This window comes from Radiomyces spectabilis (genome assembly GCF_025331425.1).
Source record: "Radiomyces spectabilis strain NRRL 2753 chromosome Unknown BYT42scaffold_1, whole genome shotgun sequence".
NCBI classification, from domain to species: domain Eukaryota; kingdom Fungi; phylum Mucoromycota; class Mucoromycetes; order Mucorales; family Radiomycetaceae; genus Radiomyces; species Radiomyces spectabilis.
The window spans coordinates 436395-453803 of NW_026251926.1; the positions used below are offsets into that span (position 1 = coordinate 436395).

General features: G+C 43.2%; 5 protein-coding genes across 5 annotated transcripts; 3 read left to right on the plus strand and 2 right to left on the minus strand.

The window, feature by feature from the left end:
• Positions 1-173: 173 nt before the first annotated feature.
• Positions 174-2588, plus strand: BYT42DRAFT_550995 (WD40-repeat-containing domain protein). The gene is made up of 10 exons (XM_051566198.1): positions 174-631; positions 719-780; positions 860-970; positions 1044-1224; positions 1286-1474; positions 1544-1639; positions 1702-1752; positions 1830-1952; positions 2009-2184; positions 2248-2588. Exons 1-10 carry the CDS (start codon positions 262-264, stop codon positions 2407-2409), a joined length of 1521 nt encoding a protein of 506 aa, XP_051427959.1. The 5' UTR covers positions 174-261; the 3' UTR covers positions 2410-2588.
• A 48-nt stretch (positions 2589-2636) lies between these two features.
• Positions 2637-6709, plus strand: BYT42DRAFT_5802 (muts domain V-domain-containing protein). The gene is made up of 24 exons (XM_051569477.1): positions 2637-2749; positions 2812-2963; positions 3020-3082; positions 3135-3255; positions 3337-3406; positions 3457-3492; positions 3546-3616; positions 3680-3694; positions 3749-4183; positions 4240-4337; positions 4400-4427; positions 4500-4559; positions 4618-4772; positions 4825-4883; positions 4950-5080; positions 5145-5352; positions 5425-5464; positions 5523-5658; positions 5718-5782; positions 5846-5938; positions 6013-6097; positions 6156-6226; positions 6286-6357; positions 6432-6709. The coding sequence occupies exons 1-24, from the start codon at positions 2668-2670 to the stop codon at positions 6537-6539; spliced, it is 2454 nt and encodes an 817-aa protein (XP_051427960.1). The 5' UTR covers positions 2637-2667; the 3' UTR covers positions 6540-6709.
• Positions 6710-6797: 88 nt separating this feature from the next.
• On the minus strand, positions 6798-10906 carry BYT42DRAFT_609222 (rRNA-processing arch domain-containing protein; the record flags this gene model as incomplete). Its single annotated transcript, XM_051571237.1, has 13 exons — positions 6798-6850; positions 6932-7256; positions 7368-7503; positions 7571-7764; positions 7839-8042; positions 8109-8488; positions 8565-8715; positions 8778-8903; positions 8982-9274; positions 9372-9866; positions 9937-10141; positions 10225-10479; positions 10586-10906. The coding sequence occupies 13 exons, from the start codon at positions 10904-10906 to the stop codon at positions 6798-6800; spliced, it is 3138 nt and encodes a 1045-aa protein (XP_051427961.1).
• An 858-nt stretch (positions 10907-11764) lies between these two features.
• Positions 11765-14688, plus strand: BYT42DRAFT_551009 (trehalase-domain-containing protein). The gene is made up of 4 exons (XM_051566199.1): positions 11765-12040; positions 12130-12190; positions 12302-14006; positions 14078-14688. Exons 1-4 carry the CDS (start codon positions 11921-11923, stop codon positions 14523-14525), a joined length of 2334 nt encoding a protein of 777 aa, XP_051427962.1. The 5' UTR covers positions 11765-11920; the 3' UTR covers positions 14526-14688.
• BYT42DRAFT_551011 (major facilitator superfamily domain-containing protein) lies at positions 14689-17388 on the minus strand. Its single transcript, XM_051566200.1, has 13 exons — positions 17096-17388; positions 16895-17014; positions 16739-16818; positions 16596-16660; positions 16341-16506; positions 16209-16260; positions 16069-16130; positions 15960-16012; positions 15656-15874; positions 15492-15585; positions 15165-15426; positions 15009-15056; positions 14689-14937 (listed from the first exon to the last, which is right to left on the minus strand). Exons 1-13 carry the CDS (start codon positions 17139-17141, stop codon positions 14711-14713), a joined length of 1494 nt encoding a protein of 497 aa, XP_051427963.1. The 5' UTR covers positions 17142-17388; the 3' UTR covers positions 14689-14710.
• Between the last annotated feature and the right edge of the window lie 21 nt (positions 17389-17409).

The following is a 17409-nucleotide window of genomic DNA, read 5'->3' on the forward strand; positions in this document are numbered from 1 at the left end:
TTAAAAAGAAAATTGGTGCAGTTGAGTCATATAATATGTTTGGCCGTGGATGGATCTGTTGAAATAACAAAAATGATCTTCCAGCTTTTTGCTCACCAACATGGAAATGTCGGAGTTTGCAATTCCAAAAACCCACCGATTTCTCCATGCGGCCTGACAGTTCAGACGACTGGAGAGGGTCCAAAAACGAGTGATTTCTTTCGGTTCATTCCGTGTTTGCCTCCTTTTTTTTGTATTCAAATCACACATCATTGAGCGATTATGGACGGGCCGCCAATCCAGCGCCAGACGTCCAGTCCCGGCGGGGGTATATCGCAACTTAAATCCTTATCCTTGGGAGCCGGCGTCAATCGAGATCAACAAGTGGAAAAGCTCCTAAAGGAAGTCAAACAACTCAAGCAGAAAGTCGATATTCTCGACAAGGAAAATATTGCGCTGAAAAAGAGCATCTATGATCTTTCAGCTCGCTATGCGCAGTCCATTTCACAGTCGGGTTTGTCTTACCGCCCGGGTCCGTTCGTCATCGACAGCGATTCCCCCACAGCAGGCAAAGGCATGATTACAAAAGCACAGGAAATGATCAACAAGGCCGTTCAAGAAGCCGGAGCCGATCTTGATGGTTTTCCATCCGGTAAAATACTCGAATGGCAAATTCCATCTCTTACTACTTTTTGCATTCAAACACGTTTTTTCTCGTTTTGCTTACCATCGTGAATAGGTGCAGGATATCCTCACGATTCCCGCGACGGCAAACCCTTCCAAATGCGCTACGAACTTCGGGTAATATGGGAAGAGCATACTTGGGACGAGCATGGGCAGTCTTGTTGAACCACATCTCACCTTTTGTTAATGTCAATAGGGTCATACGGGAGCCGTCCACACCGTCAGTTTCGCACCGAATGGCGCCTTGTTAGCGTCGGGATCATTTGATAAAACAGTTCGTATCTGGGACACATCAGCTCAGAAAGAGGTAAGCGTTTCGAAGGCACCCGTTTATTCTGTGATTTACAGATTATAACGCCCGATATTGTGTCGTGGTTTAGATGTTGTGCTTAAAGGCACACACCTTGAATGTGTCTGATCTTGCCTGGACCTCCGAGTCTACACGGTTGCTGTCAGGCGCATATGACGAAACGTGCAAAACATGGGACGTGGAAAGTGGCAAACTGCTGGGAAACTACGAAACTGAAGGATTTGTCCAATGTGTTGGTTGGGATTTTGTGGGTAAGTGGGATAGATCGCTCCTCTTCGGTTTTGCAGAAATTTAAGACAAGATGAATATTAGATTCGGACATCTTTTATTATGGCACTTCTCGGAAAATCTTGGCCATGGTGGATGTGCGTGTGGAAGGAGCAGCATCCGTGGTTATTCGTAGTGATGCCATGATTAACACGCTCTATGCATCTCGCGACGGCATTCACGTCATTACCGGTGACGCACAGGGCATGCTCAAAGTTTGGGATATCCGATCACGTAAGCTCCTTATTCTTTTTTTTTTCTCTATATATCTACTGAGCACAGAGCTCACACCACAATATATAGGACAATGCATCTCAGAAACTCAAAATGACCCTGGAAAAATGCCTATTACTCACATTTGTATTGGTCGTCGACGAACGGACGCATCTCGAAGAGCCAGTAAGTCATCGTACTGCGGTTTCTGTAGGATCGGTTGCACTGATCATTTGATTTGTTCACAGTTGACGATTACGATGAGCCAAGGTATATGGCCGTCAACAGTTACGACAACCGTATGTATTCCGCACAAACATGGTAAAGCCAAAAAGATAAGGCGTGTTTTGCTTATTTGGTTTTTGTTTTACGGTAGTACTTCGTGTATATGATCGCGGCATGGATCCGCCCAAATCTGATCCACGATTAGTGCACGCTCTCAAAGGGTTCAAGAATCGGAATTGGCCCATCAAGTCGTCCTTTTATTGTGGCAGTGGATGTGAGTCTTGTGGCATTAAAACAAGAAAAAAAGGCAAAAATTAATCCCTACATTAGATAACTCGTCCATCCTCAGTCGACCGTCAACCACCAACGATGTCTATGGCGATCCGGATTTATCGCCCAATCCAAGTGAATATTTTAACGATCTTGCCGAACCAAAAGAGGAAAAGAGCGTGCTCTTGGCGACGGGCAGTGCGGACCCGTACGCCTATCTTTACAATGTCGGCGAAGTAAGTTTTGGGACTCCTGAATCGGTGGTGGGATTACTTACGCATCGTTTTGAATGGTTTTAGGATAGTGCTGAGTTGATGCAGCGACTAGAAGGCCATACGGATCGTGTGTACGCTGTCAACTTCCACCCGACTGAACCTCTTCTCGCGACCGGCTCCGCAGATACTACGGTTAAACTATGGGGACCGAGTTTATCGCGAGGAAAGAAAAAGAGCATTCTCTAGTACCATTGATCATTTTTAGATATTCGCTCCATTTTTGCTTGTCCATGATCTTTTTTTGTATATACGCTTTTTTTTTCTTTTTTGACTTACAGTAATTGATGATTATGACATCAGGAATATCATTTCTGCATGATGCAATTTTTTTCCCCAATGCGCGTCCTTTTGATTTTGACATGTGGAATAGATTTGTCAATTGATTTTATTTTATTTTTTTACCTTCTCTTTCCGCTTTTCATTTTTTTCTTCTTTCGCTCATTGATGAATCCAAACAAGCGCTCACGAGACACGTTCGAATCAACTCAACAGTCGTTTCTAGACTCGATGGTTCCAGCAGACACAGGTTATACAGCTTTTCATTAAATATCCAAGGAACGCTCGTTAAAAGATCCACGCATTCTCCAGCCGTTGAAAGTTCTCCTTCATCTGTACCGGTCGACTTGGACTCGAGAAACGATGCACGTCCTTTGATGGCTATTAGGGAGGGAACAAGTGTTCCAATAGAACTTGGCTTATGCGTGCTTGACGTTCGCAGTAACGAGTGTCACTTGTCCCAGGTATTCTATTAAGTTCTCACAGCACTATTAATATATGCTCGCTCACGCTTTGAAAGATGATGGACTCGCAGTTATACGTCCGGACATTGCAGAAAATACATCTCTATGAACCACAGAAGGTAAAACCTTCACTTCTAGAGCAAGGCATTTTATTTTTCAACCTATCGCTAGATTCTCCTACCGGAACGTCGAACTCCACTTGTCAAAAGCAGAGTCTACCAACTTATTAAACAACACTTTCCCGCCATAGCCGTCAGCACACTGAAACCTCAGTATTTCAAATGTGATGAAGGTAACTTAATGTAACAGGATACACAATATTGGATCGATTCACCGTCTAATTGCTGCTCCTCATTGACATGAACAATATCAGGTTTAAACATTCTCAAGAAACATGGATTGAAAAAGGATGTCACTCCGCTGTTAATGACCTTGTCAAGCCGGTTTGTAAGCTTTCCTTAAAATCATGACTACAGCTGAAGATGTGTATTAGCCTGCGATGTCTCGAATCGGCTTGCGCTGTCTTTAGGTAGATATTCTCAGCGCTTTGAAACCGGTATCTGAACCTCACAAGATGCATAGCTATTGCGCTGAAACCGAAAATATCACATTCGAGGAAAATACTGTGAAATTGATTTACGAAGCTGCTCAGGGTATTTGCGTCGAATATCATTATGGATCGTACCTTTATTAACCTATCGTCAATAACGGTACAGAATGCATGCTTATCGGTCAGTATGGAGGTCCGTAACGATAATCCGTCAGCTTTTCTAACGTACGGCCAGATACTGTGACTGCACGAAACCTAGAGCTGGTGTCAAGCATTGACGGTCGAAAGAGTGATTCACTCTTTGGCGTGATGGATCAAACCGTGACACCTATGGGAGCCCGTTTTTTGCGTGCAAATATTCTTCAGCCCAGCAATCATATAGAAACAATAACCGACCGCTTGGATGCTGTGCAATATTTCATCGACAACGAACAAGCCCTCTTAGAAATTCGATCCTTTCTGTCGAACCTCGCTGATCTGGAGAAAGTCGTTTTTGATATTGCCAAAATGCCGACACAACAAACGACGAAATACGTGGAATCGAGGCTCAACCGGTTGCTTGCGCTCAAAATGGCTATCAAAGGTGTGGATCGTATAGCCGTCAAACTGTGTGGCGCAATACCTACGCTGCTGAGAACAATTAAAGACATCTTGTCCGATCCACAAATAGGTAAACAAAAGAATCATTGAGACCTTCAACTGCACATTCACCCCCCAACATACTAGATGAGATTGGAAATATTATCAATGAAAAATTCAACGAAGATCTATCCATGGAGACAAGTCGTATTGGAATAAAAAACCAGCGATGTTATGCGGTCAAGGTAAGCGTATATCACTGACGCTAGATCTTGCAAGATTTAACTTTTTGTGATCTACAATCTAGTCGAAAATCAACCACTTTTTAGATGTGGGTAATGTATTGATTCCTGTGTGTCATCCTGCAACTCGGTATTTGATATATGGATTCTATGCGGTTTCGGTAGCTCGCCAGACGTACAAGGAAACGATCGATGATATTTATGAGCTCGCCAATGAATACGCAGGTAAGATCAAGCTTGCACGTTATGAAAAAACAATAGACAGTTATAAATGTCAAAATAGAAACTTCGCAGTTGAAACTCAAGCTTCGAATGGACAGCAGACACCGATTTTATCTCTATGTATCAAAGCAACAATTGGGGAGCCAAGCGTTACCAAGTGAGTTTACCAACATTGTTGTGACAAAAGCGGGGTTTACTTTCACCACCTTGGAACTGGTAAGCGGCATATTCCCAGACCACAGTGCCCTTATTCACGCCGATAATGTAGTTGCAGAAAAACAGCCGTTTGCAAGAGTCCTTAGCTGAGATGTATCTCATGTCCGACAGGTAAGTTACGTTGGTATTAGTTGTTTACTTGTTAAAATCATCTTTGGCTCATCGTCATTTATTCAGTATCGTGACAGAAACACTGAAAAAGGTGTGCACCAAAGTCAGCATCATGTACAAAGTCGTGACCGCCATTGCTTCTTTGGATTTGGCTACCACGTTTGCTATGAACATTAAAGCGACTGATCGTGACTACGGTAAGCCATGCCCTAACACTGTACGACCTAGGCTGATACCTTTGAATATGATCCCATGAATTAGTGCGGCCTGATTTTTCAAACATATTCGCCATCAAATCAGGAAGGCATCCCATTCTGGATTATATCCGTCCGACTCCCGTGGTTCCCAATGACGCTTATGCTTCATTGTCAACGAGCTTCCAATTTATCACAGGACCGAACATGAGCGGCAAATCAACCTACATCAAACAAATTGCTTTACTTGTCATCATGGCGCACATGGGATCCTTGTGAGCCTCTTTTTTCTTTTTATTGATATGCACCAAAGTGCCTTTCAATCAGCTTTAACCATTCATTGTTAGTATTCCTGCTGAATATGCGTCCGTACGACCATGTGATCAGGTAGGTCAACAATGAAACGCGGCTATTACATCATTGAACCTTGATTTTTGCTTCACAGTTGTTGTCCCGATTAACCAATGACACGGACCTTATTGTGGGTACGTCTTCATTCATGACGGAATTGCTTGAAACCGCCTACTTGCTACGTAATGTAACCCCTTCAAGCCTGGTCATAATTGACGAACTTGGAAGAGGCAAGTTTCGACCGACGATGTAAGTTAGATTATGGATCCATGAATAACGGCCCACGTAGGTACATCGCCCACGGATGCATTTGGTATCGCTGGTGCAGTTGCGGAAGAGCTGATCAAGACAAACGTGGTATCGAGATGACGCTTCACAGGATAACTCGGTCACACTCATCCATCCTTCAATTTGTAGTCTTACTGCTTTTTTGCCACTCATTTGCATCAGCTTACGGATGCCTTCAAGAGATATCCAAACGTCGTTCACTTGCAGCTCAAAGTGGATGTGGTAAGTAAATATGTCATAATTTCTCGAAACCATGCCTGACTCGTGATAATTGTTACAACTATCCTTTTTGCTAGATTGATGATGATACAGACAACAGCTGCCAAATGAACTTCATGTACACTATCAGTGATGAAGAAAGTGATCCCGTGAAGCATTATGGTAACTGGTTCGAAACAGGAGAGTCGCTCATTTAATCTAACCGGATACGTTCATGCAGGGCTCAAAACGGCACAACTCATTGGATTTCCCAAAGAGATCATCGCTTGTGCAACCCGAATTACTACAGCAGTAGGTGGATCTTCATGACAATCACTCACCACCGTAATGGTTTCACGAATGATTGGTAGTTTGAACAGCGTGCATGTTCGATGAGCGAAGCATCCAGGCAGAAAGACAGGAAACATAAAGCTTTATTATGGGTAAGCGGTCCAACTGAGCAAAGCTTAAAATCGGGTCTGTTATTTGCGAGTTTCTCATGATCATTCGTACTCAGTGGGCAGACAAATTTCTGCAAATGGATGAAACGGTGTCCGAGAACGAGTTTTCCGAGCAGGTGGATCGATTACAACAGCAACTGATGCAACAATGGGCTTTACTATGATCTTTCATATTGAACAAAAATTCAACAAGCCAAAAACAAGAGGGAAAGAAAAGCGGTTATCCTTGACGCCAAGGCGCTTTTTTGCATGGTAGCGTAAATTAAATCACGACGCAGAATTTCATGAATGCTACAGCGATTTTTATCATCTGCTTATTTCAAGATAAATGTGCATGCTAATGTAAAAGAAAAGAACAGCTGAAAAAGAAAACCATAAAACAAAATAAAAAGATAAGATTCAAGAAGGAAATGACTACTGTATTACAAGTACAGAGATGCGGCAAAGATGATATCTCTGTGAATTTGGTTGATACCTACGATTCATTGTGAAAAAAAAGAGTTTTAGAGATGAGATGAACGAGGTGATTTGATCCATTTCACTGTTTTCAACTTACCTTGAGAGAACTTGTTTTCAAGCTCGGAGTTACCAATACTTTTGGCAGCTGCGGCCATTTGACGGAGTAGTTCTTCAAGTCGACGGAAAATACGAATTAATGAACCTTCGTATACTTCGGTCATTTTACAAATTTGCGAGAATTTAGCTCCTTGACACCATGCATAAACAACATCCATCAACTGGGGCTTAAATCGCTGCACATATTCATCTTCATCCATGTTCATTTTGCATTCGTTGGAAATCTTGGCAATACGTCGAGCGGTTTCCTGCATCAAACGCAAGGGACCGGCAAGTTCCTCTTGTAAACGGGCATTTTGATCCACCTGCAAATGCAAAAAAAAAGATGTAAGCATGCGGGCGAAAAACCATCATTATTCATCGCGATCATGGTCACTTGCCTTTTCATCAAACACGAAGCAACTTAACAAAGCCACGGACTGTTCGACCGTCAAATCATTGAAAACACCTTGGAAGATCATTTCCGTCAACAAAAGTTCGTCGCCCGTACTGATTTCACAGGCTACACGACCTTTCATTTCAACGACATCGGCCGACGTGGTGAAACCAAGCCTATAAATCAGAAAAACTAATTCAGTATCCATCGCGGACCCACAAGGTCATCTGATTCCTGACTTACCTTCGCATCACTCTTTTTCTGTTTTTCAGTTCATCCAGTTGGACAATCGATTGAGCATCTGTAATTCGTCGTTTCAAGTTTTTGATGTCATTGATGATGTTGGCTTTGTTAACGTAGGCATCGTATAATGTAGGCAACTCGGGCGAACTATTGAGAGGATGCGACATCAACTTCTCCTCCAAGATCACAATTTTCTGTAAACAAATGTGAGAAAACAAGTAAATAAAACAGCCGATATGCATCGTCTTGTTCAAAATGAATAGTGTACCTGAACGAGTTTCTTAAAAGCGGGATCTTTGATGTTCATGTTATCTACAGGATCCAAGAGGGGAATCTTTTCGGGAAATCGCTTCTTGATCTCTTTGATGGATTTGTAGATAGTTTGGCGAGCATCTTTACTTCGTACTTCTTTTGGAAGCACTAAGCGAATGTGACTAATGCCTTCTAGACACGACAGCATGACCGGCACAGCCTACGCAAATAATAAAAGTCAACCACCGAACAACGAGAGACCAAGAGTATCTGCAGAAAAACTTACCAGCATGGATCCTTCATCGTCCTTGGCGGGATAGAATCCTGTTGCATTTCCTTCGGCATCTTTTGATAAAGAGCTGTCTTTGGTACAGTAAAGTAGCACGTCCGCAAAGTAGGTTGGATTTTCAGGATCGTCCTTTTTGTTCTTTTGCTGAAGCTTGTGGAAGTTTAACACGACGCCCCATCCAAAGTCGACATTGTCATGCTTCACGCGAACAAGACGACCAGGTTGCATAAAAGGAAGACAGTAGGTAGGATGGTTAATCACGTCACGAACATCTTGCGAATAGGTGTCAATCTGTTTGCGGATCTCGTAGTAGCTTTGGATCTCTTCTTCATTTGGAATGACGATATCGTTCTTTTGATTCTCCAAATTCATCAATTCTAATCAATACCATATTAGATGACCATGCAAAGACAAAATAGACCAATGGAAAAAGAAAAAAAAATTATCGCGTACCTTTCTCCAAATGAGGGATATTGGCATCGTTTTGGAAGGTATAGAAACAACGCTCGAGCATGTATTCGGGGCTGACACCTTCAACACGCAACAGATTCAGCACCATGTTGTAACTCAAATGGAAAGCTGAATTCATGCGATCCGATTCACCCTAGAAAAATGTGTGGTTAGCATAATAGCTAGATGGACTGAATCGCCTCTTGCGCAACTCACCTGAACCATGCCCTTGGCAACAGCAGGTTCCATTTTTTCGTCAATCATCATGATAACCACACCACGCTCATCGAGACCTCTTCGACCTGCACGACCGGACATTTGGATATATTCACCCGAGGTCACCTAAATATAAATCGTCAGTGAGGAGGCATCCCTATGGAAGAGGCAGGAACAAGCATCCTTTTTTTTCGTACTACTTACCCAACGCATCGTTTTACCATCGAATTTACGGACACTTGTGAAAACGACCGTTTTGGCAGGCATATTCAAACCAATAGAGAAGGTTTCGGTGGCAAAAAGCACCTTGAGCAAATTTTCTTGGAAAAGCACTTCGATCACTTCCTTCATGATAGGCAGTAAACCACCATGATGGACACCGATACCACGACGCAATAGTGGAAGAAGTTGCTGAATCTGTGGCAGCTGACGATCATCGTCATTTAACGATGATATCGCGTTGTTGAACACTTGAGATACCATATCACGCTCATTATCTAATACCAAAAAAAAAAAAAAAAAAAAAAAAAAAAAAAAAAACCAGTGTAAGCGTCTCCATCGATTTGATCCGCCGATGTAAAACCCTCCGCATACCATCGTTGAAATCCAACTTGGACATTTGCAATGCATTCGCTTCACATTCACGCTTGGAGAAACTGAAAACAATGACGGGATGATAGTTTTTCATCATAATCATCTTAATGATGCGGTAAATATCGGTCGGACCATCGTTTTTGCCGCCCTTGTGCGTCTTTGGGCCTTTCTTTCCACGTGCACCGCGCGCTTTCGTACCACTGGGATCATCTCCTTGTGTGTCGGACAAGGCCGTAATGGCTCGCTGAAAGTTATCCTCTCGGAAGGTACTCTTTTCATCCACCACCAAATGAATACCCTCACCACCAGCAGGGAACAGATAATGTTGCAAAGGTGTGGGACGGAAATCGGTGTAGACAATATGACAAGGCTGTTCATGGATCTTACAAATCCATTCGGCAAACTCCATGGCGTTTGGAATGGTGGCTGACAAGAAAACATATCGAACAGCGTCGGGAAGCATAATAATGGATTCTTCCCAAACCACACCTCTCTCTGAAAGTATCAAGAACAATGAAATTAGTAAATACGCTGGTATTACCACTATTATGGATGTTCCACGTACCAGAATCTCTCATGTAATGGATTTCATCATAGACGACCCAGGCCACTTCACGAATGATTTCCGAACCACGGTAAAGCATTGAACGCAAAATCTCGGTAGTCATGACAAGACAGGATGCTTGAGGATTAATTGTCACATCACCGGTCATCAAACCCACATCACCGAATTCCTCGGTAAATTCACGATATTTCTGATTAGACAAAGCCTGGTATAATAAAGACAAGAACAATGTCAGTTTAAATCCACAAGTCACAACGTGTGAATGATTCAGCAACTAAAATACATTACCTTGATAGGTGAGGTATAGATAACACGCTGCTTGTTCTTCAAACACTGTGCAATAGCGTATTCGGCAACCACGGTTTTACCGGCGGACGTATGGGCAGAGACAAGAACGGATTCATTACGTTCGATAGAGGAAACAGCCACACGTTGGAAAGGATCGAGGGTGAATGGGTAAACACGGGCAGGATCGGCTGGCGGGACATGCTGCGAGATAGGAACGTAATCGTAATTGGGTGGCACAGCGACTTGATGACGAACCTATATCCCGAGAAAAAATAAACGCAAGAATAATAAAGATCAGCAACAGGTACACTTTCCATTTCAACAGAATCTGTAATAAAAGTGGCATTTTCGAGGCATTTACCTGATGGCTCAATGTGAGTTGCTCTCCTTCAGTGGCCACAGTGTTCTGCAGACCAGCAATGTTGGCCACTTGTCGAGACGATTCTTCTTCAAAAGTATCAGCAACAATAGGTGCCGGCTGCATGGCGTCTTCGGTTCTCAATCGTTTGACCTTGTCGTCTTCGGTTTCGCCCATTGGATTATCTTGATCTGTGGCGTCGCCATGCGAACGTTTGACAGGTGCCTGGGCCACTTGTTCATCGTCCAGATCGTCGTCGAAATCGTCTTCCGCTTGACCAGCAAACACGTCAAAGATAGAGTCTGTATTCTCGTCGTCAAACATGATCGACTACTGATTTATCAACCAAAGGAACAAATACTATGCAGTACGACTGACTTGTTCAAATAAAAAAAAAAATTGTTGCATTTTTCCCCAAGTCGCCTCTCAGCGAGCGTGACTGCTGAATGGCCTACAAATCTTTTTTTTTTTTTTTTGAACCAAAGCTGCCAAAAATTGCACTTTAGGTTCAGCAAGAGAAAACGATGAACGTTTCTGTAAGCCATTAGCTTTGCGTCATTTTTTTTTAGGTTTTGCTAGCCTTATTTACATTATTGTTTTTTCTACTTTTTCTGCCAAAACGAGCAATGATAAAATATACGTTTTGTTGTGTCCATCTGAGTGTCTGTGTTTGAAACGGAAAACGCCTCATCGATGCGATAAAACAGCTGAAAAAGATCCGTGAGCAAGAAACAGTAAAGATCCTTGTAGTGCTGTTAGAAACCCCTTCTATTCTTGGAATGTAAAGTAAACTTGGTGTTCTCTCTTCTTTTTTGGTTTTTTTCAACTATCATTGCGATCAAGTTTGTAATCTCAAGTAAAATAAAATTTATAATGTTCTCGTCACGAGCCAATCAAATGAGTCTTGTAAACGTTTGAGCTTCTTTTGATGAAGGATGGACACACACACATATTAACCAATTTATAATAGTGTATTTTAAAAAGATTCTGAAAAAAAAAAACAAGGGATAAACCTGCTGATTTCAAATGCATTTCAAATGAACTGCTATATTTAGGCACTTTGTCGCTCGAAAGAAGTAGGCAAAGAATCGCCCGGTTTGCCCATTTTTAGTACCGTTCTATCTAAAGGGAGAGATGGACCAATGAACTGCCCCATGCACATTCTGTCCCCTTGCGCATGCACCCACACACACACACAAAAGCACACACGCACACACAACAATACTTTTTATCCTGATCTCGTTAGTCAGTCTTTCAATTTGTTTGGAGCGTATATAAATAAGATCGCTGTTGACTGCCATTTTTTTCTTCCTTTCTTCTTCCGTTATTCCATCCATAATGCAAGCTACCATACATCACAGAACAGACCAAGAAGTCGATGTACACGCACCTGCAAGTACTTATTACACAACTGGAAGCAATGCAGGCGGAGTCACTAGTCGCTTGAAAACGTACACCGTAAGTCGCACTTATCGCTAATGTTTTTTTTTCCTTTGTTTCTGAGCTTGCTCCCTCCCTCTCTCTTTCAACCATACTCTGTTATTTAGGGACAATACAGCAAATTGCTTGACACCTCGTTGCCTCCACGCAAACGACGGGCTTCTCATGGTAAGTGCATGGTGGCCACCTTTTTTTTTGGGTCTCCGTCCGATGGAATGATGATCTTTTTTTTTTGTTGCTTGAATTGGCCAATTTACTAATTTTGGCATGGTCTGTTAGATGATAAGAACAAAGCCCAGAAATTTCTCATCGATGTAAAGGAAACACAGCGTATCTTGGTAGAGCAAGAAGATACCGATGGCGATTTCCAGATTACAGTCAACGATCTCGGTCCCAAGGTCTTCTCTGTTGGCACGGCCGACTCGGGCGGTTATCGGAAAATCGAAATCCGAGGCACCTACATGCTGTCCAATTTGCTGCAGGAGCTCGCATTGGCGGATGATTATGGACGTAAACACATCGTACTAGATGAAGCACGGTTAAATGAGATACCCGTGGATCGTCTGTCAAGGATGATCCGGCACAATTTTTGGGAAGGGTTGACTCGTCGGATTGATGCCGAAGGATTGGAGATCATCTGTGCCGATCCCAAGAATCGATCCGCCAATCATAATCCTCGCATCTACATTCCTTACGATGAAGACGAAATGTACGACTACTACAAGCAAGTAGCCGCTACACGGACCCACTTGCGATTGGAAGTCGAACGACTACCCAAGGAGATCACAGCAGAGTACGTCAAAAGTATCAACGACCGTCCTGGGATTCTTGCCTTGGCTATGCGAAAAGAGACGGATGCTTTCGGGCAAACGACGTTGCGGGGCGTGCCATTTGTGGTACCTGGTGGACGATTCAACGAGATGTATGGGTGGGATTCCTACTTTGAGACCTTGGGCTTGCTGGTGGACGATCGTGTGAATTTGGCTCAAGGCATGGTCGATAATTTTGTCTATCAAATCAAACATTACGGCAAGATTTTGAATGCCAACCGATCCTATTATTTATCACGATCTCAACCGCCTTTCTTGACGGACATGGCGCTTAAAGTTTACGCACGATTACCGACCGAATCATCGAGCGAGAACAAAGCTTGGTTGAAAACCGCCTTGGAAGCGGCTATCAAGGAATACCATACCGTCTGGATGGCCGAACCTCGACTGGACCCCCAAACGGGTTTATCGCGCTATCGACCTGCCGGTCTCGGTATCCCGCCCGAGACCGAAGCTTCCCACTTTGATCATGTGATCCTTCCCTATGCTAACAAGGCCAACCTCAGTATCCGTCAATATATGCACGATTACAACCAGGGTTTAATCAAGGAACCACGTCTGGACGAATATTTCTTGCATGATCGTGCCGTCCGCGAATCCGGTCACGATACCACTTATCGGTTCGAAAAAGTCTGCGCCAACTTGGCGACCATCGATCTCAATGCGCTGTTGTACAAATACGAGACAGATATTGCCCAAGCCATCCAAGCCATCTTTGGAGACGGTGCTTTGGTCGACCACAAAGGCGAACCGCAGTATGCCGATGTTTGGCTGCAACGCGCCAACGACCGTCAACAACGTATTGACCAATATCTGTGGAATGAGGAGCGCTGTTTATACTTTGATTATGATACGGTGAAAGAAGAGCAGATCACTTACGAGTCTGTCACTGCTTTCTGGGCCATGTGGGCGGGATGTGCTAGTCAGGAACAGGCAGAAAAAATGACGCAACATTCATTGCACAAGTTTGAAGCTTTGGGCGGGCTTGTTTCAGGTACCGAAGAATCGCGAGGTGTCACATCCCTGGACCGGCCTAATCGACAATGGGACTTCCCCTTTGGATGGGCGCCTCATCAAATCATGGTCTGGAAAGCCTTTGAAAATTACAACAAGGTTGACGTAGCCCGTCGGTTAGCTTACCGATGGTTGTATACGTAAGTGTCTTTGATCGCTTTTGGCCGAAAGTCATCCCCAATAATAAATGCCCTTTTTGTTGTCATGGTAGCATCACCAAATCATTTGTCGATTTCAACGGCGTGGTTCCCGAAAAGTTCGACGTTGTGAGTTTAACGCACAAGGTGGAGGTGGAATACGGGAATGTGGGCGTCGACTTTAAATATTTGCCACGCGAAGGCTTTGGATGGATGAATGCTTCGTATCAAATTGGATTGACCCTGATTACGACCCAAATGCGACGCGCTTTAGGAGCTTGCACCAACCCGGATCTCTTCTTTGAAAAGACCATGAAGCGAAATAACCAGTTTCACGGCGCTACTTTACAACGACGCAAATCACAAGAAGCGGCTGCCAAGGCCATCACTCGTAATGGATCGATCACTGCAGCTATCACGCGTATTGGGCCTGACGCACTGCCACCTTTATCTTTTATCGAGCTGACTGAACCTGCGGCATCCTCTTTGGATGCCAGCCTTTCTTCGGCTTCATCCGAGTAGATGAGTGAATCCAAATGATACATAAATAATACACTTGTTCAACATTCGTAGAAAAGCCATCCTCGTTTACATTAAAGGAGAAAAAAAAAGTTCAGGTTATGTATTTTATACATAGTCTGTGCGTTCATTCATTTTTTAAAGCGATACAATAAAATATAAGAGGTATTTTGAGTAAGAATAAGAGGTTATAGGTGGTAACGGAAGCGTACGTCGTGATCACCCGAAGGCATATCAGGTTGTTCATGCACAGTCTCACTGGTGTCTTCGTCGCGGACACTTGCATCTTCTGCTACATCTTTGGCTTGGGCCAAGTTGGCCTTGATTCGATTGGTGCGTTTCAGGAGCTGGCGGTGGATTAAGGCAAGTAAAATAAATAAGGAAATAAAGATAAGGTTGATGGTATGGCCGCGAACTATTACCCATCATCAATACCATGCTTTGTAGGGCCCGAAAAAAGATTTTGTCTTTTTATTTCTCACTTACTGTAACGAGGTGCATCTGATGCGCGATATATATTGGATCCCAGCAAACCTATGCAAGTATGGATGAGTGCATGTGATGTTGATGTTGTCTCAAAAATGACCCTTTTTATATTTCATTGCAAGCAGGTAAATAAAAGCAAAAAAGCAATGTACGAACCTGCAGAATTGTTCGCCGAAACGCCCATGGCTGTGGCTACACTTTTCTTCATATCCGGGGCAATGTTACTGGTCAACCACGCGTTGACAATAGGATTGATGACGAAAATGCCGGCCACAGCGATACAGACACCCGCATAAAGGGCCGAACGCCCTGTAAGAACAACCAACAAAATATAGCCAAGAAGACAGATCAGAGCACCGAGAATAGCATGGTAGGCGCGATCATTGCGACGGTCCGAAGAATAGGCGAGACCAATCATCTGACAATCAAGTACAGCAAAATTACCACCCACAACGCATTCATTACAAAGTTAGGTACACTTACCACTACCACGGCACAGAGGTATGGTGGAGCGGACATGAGATTGGCTGATAATTTATCATCATAACCCATGCCTTTGACAATGGAAGGAAGGAAGCTAAATAGCCAAAACACCAGCCATCAGCCATTCAGTACATGCTGATTCTATGCGACATGGGAAACCTTACTTTGAAATGCTTGTATTTGGCACACTGCCACAGAAGAACATGAGCATCCACATCCACACTTTCCAGTCGGTCATTGCTTCAAGGATCTGTTGTTTATTAGATGCAGAAAGGTCGCCCAAGGTTGTATGCCAAGGCCCATCGACCAGCCGGGTAACAGCAAGCGACTTCTCTTCCTCGGTGAGAAAACTCCATGTTGAGGGCGATTCTGGCAAATACAGCCTAAAAAGATTGGTGAGGTAAATAAAGGAAAAAAGTTAAAAGTTGCAAGCAAGCAAGCATTGACTGCAGCATGACAGTAGCTTACATTGCCACAAAGGCAAGCAGGACCGTGGGGATGCCTTCGATGAGGAAAAGCCACTAGAAAAGGGATAAGCGCATGGTAACAAGGGAATGAGGTTTGCTATTGGACTCACCTGCCACCCGGTTAGACCACCTGCCCCTCGAAATTGAAGGATTCCGTAGGCCAGGACGCCCGCTAACGTCAGAAGGGTTTTTTGTTCAATTCATCAGCAAACTGCATTTCTATGAACGATGAAAAAAAAATGTGACTTACCATACGCATGAGCTGCTACAGTGGATCCCCAAAAGATGGCAATGCGTGTAGCCTACAGATCGGAATCCGGTCAGACGGCCGTGTTTGTAATGACACATGATAAAAAGACAAAGAAAAAAAAAAGACGTGTACCATTTCATTCTTCTTGTAGAACGAGGTGAGAAAAAAGATGACCCCTGGAAAAAAGCCGGCTTCGAAGAATCCCAAAAGAAAACGGAATGCCATCAGCTGTGCGTAATTCTTTACAGAAGCATGCAAACACGCCACGGTGCCCCAAGCAAGCATCAACAAAGGCAGCCTTTTTTACATTGTTTTAAAATTGTTGGTTTTTCCGAGTCATCAGTATCTCTGATTTAAGAGTCTTTGTCAACGATAATTGCCACTTACCATCGTCGAGCAGTAAACCGTTTGAGGAGCATATTGCTTGGAATTTGAAATATTAGAAATCCTACCTAAAAATCAAAACATCACGGCGCATTATTATTATGTTTTAACTTTCACACGGTGTCGCGTGTTCTCCAACTACTTACATAGAAGATCGTGACGCACCAATTGAACTGATCGTGGGTTAAACCAACATCGGCTTCAAAGTTATCGAGAACAGCGTTGCCTTTTCCATCATTCATTTTTTCGTGTAAATAAGCGAGATATAAATAATAAAAAAATGACCTAAGCTGTGAAATTACCTAGACTCGAACGATCGAGAGACGAGAAGAGGTACATCAAGCTGAGAAAAGGTAGCAAGAAGAAATCATATTTGCGCACCAGCTTCTTTTCGGCTTCACGCCGTGCAAGATGATCTCCTTCTATTGGATCGGAGGGAGGTGATTTTAGCATGTCTTCTTTTGATGCAAGATTGGCTTCGAGGGAAAAAGAAGTGAGGATACCTTCTTCAACCATGGGTATTGGTTGATATTGGAAATCATTGGCCATTTTTATATCGGTTTAAGAAAAAAAATAATTAAATATTTGCTGGATGTATGCTTCTTTTTTTGGGGGGTTTAAGAACGGGAAAGAAGGGGAGAGCAAAAAATGGAATATCAATCAGAGAAAAGAGGTAAAATAAAGAGTGTCCGTGTCATATGCACAGTTAAAAAAAAAAACTGCCTGCATTATTTTCGATCCCTGTAGGAAATCTGCTTCACTCTCACAAGACGATAAAAAAAAAAAAAAAAAAAAACTCGTCACCTGCGTGTAATGC

Bases quoted from the DNA above. Each gene is read 5' to 3' on its own strand.
- BYT42DRAFT_550995 (XM_051566198.1), top strand. From the start codon at position 262: ATGGACGGGCCGCCAATCCAGCGCCAGACGTCCAGTCCCGGCGGGGGT. The intron at 1,640-1,701 runs GTAAGTCATCGT...ATTTGTTCACAG, and splicing joins GGACGCATCTCGAAGAGCCA to TTGACGATTACGATGAGCCA. The intron at 1,953-2,008 runs GTGAGTCTTGTG...TCCCTACATTAG, and splicing joins CTTTTATTGTGGCAGTGGAT to ATAACTCGTCCATCCTCAGT.
- BYT42DRAFT_5802 (XM_051569477.1), top strand. From the start codon at position 2,668: ATGAATCCAAACAAGCGCTCACGAGACACGTTCGAATCAACTCAACAG. The intron at 4,428-4,499 runs GTAATGTATTGA...CGGTTTCGGTAG, and splicing joins CAACCACTTTTTAGATGTGG to CTCGCCAGACGTACAAGGAA. The intron at 6,098-6,155 runs GTAACTGGTTCG...ACGTTCATGCAG, and splicing joins TGATCCCGTGAAGCATTATG to GGCTCAAAACGGCACAACTC.
- BYT42DRAFT_551009 (XM_051566199.1), top strand. From the start codon at position 11,921: ATGCAAGCTACCATACATCACAGAACAGACCAAGAAGTCGATGTACAC. The intron at 12,191-12,301 runs GTAAGTGCATGG...ATGGTCTGTTAG, and splicing joins CAAACGACGGGCTTCTCATG to ATGATAAGAACAAAGCCCAG. The intron at 14,007-14,077 runs GTAAGTGTCTTT...TTGTCATGGTAG, and splicing joins GCTTACCGATGGTTGTATAC to CATCACCAAATCATTTGTCG.
- BYT42DRAFT_551011 (XM_051566200.1), bottom strand. From the start codon at position 17,141: ATGGCCAATGATTTCCAATATCAACCAATACCCATGGTTGAAGAAG. The intron at 15,427-15,491 runs GTAAGTGTACCT...CTTGATTGTCAG, and splicing joins ACCTCTGTGCCGTGGTAGTG to ATGATTGGTCTCGCCTATTC. The intron at 15,057-15,164 runs GTTCGTACATTG...ATACTTGCATAG, and splicing joins TTCGGCGAACAATTCTGCAG to GTTTGCTGGGATCCAATATA.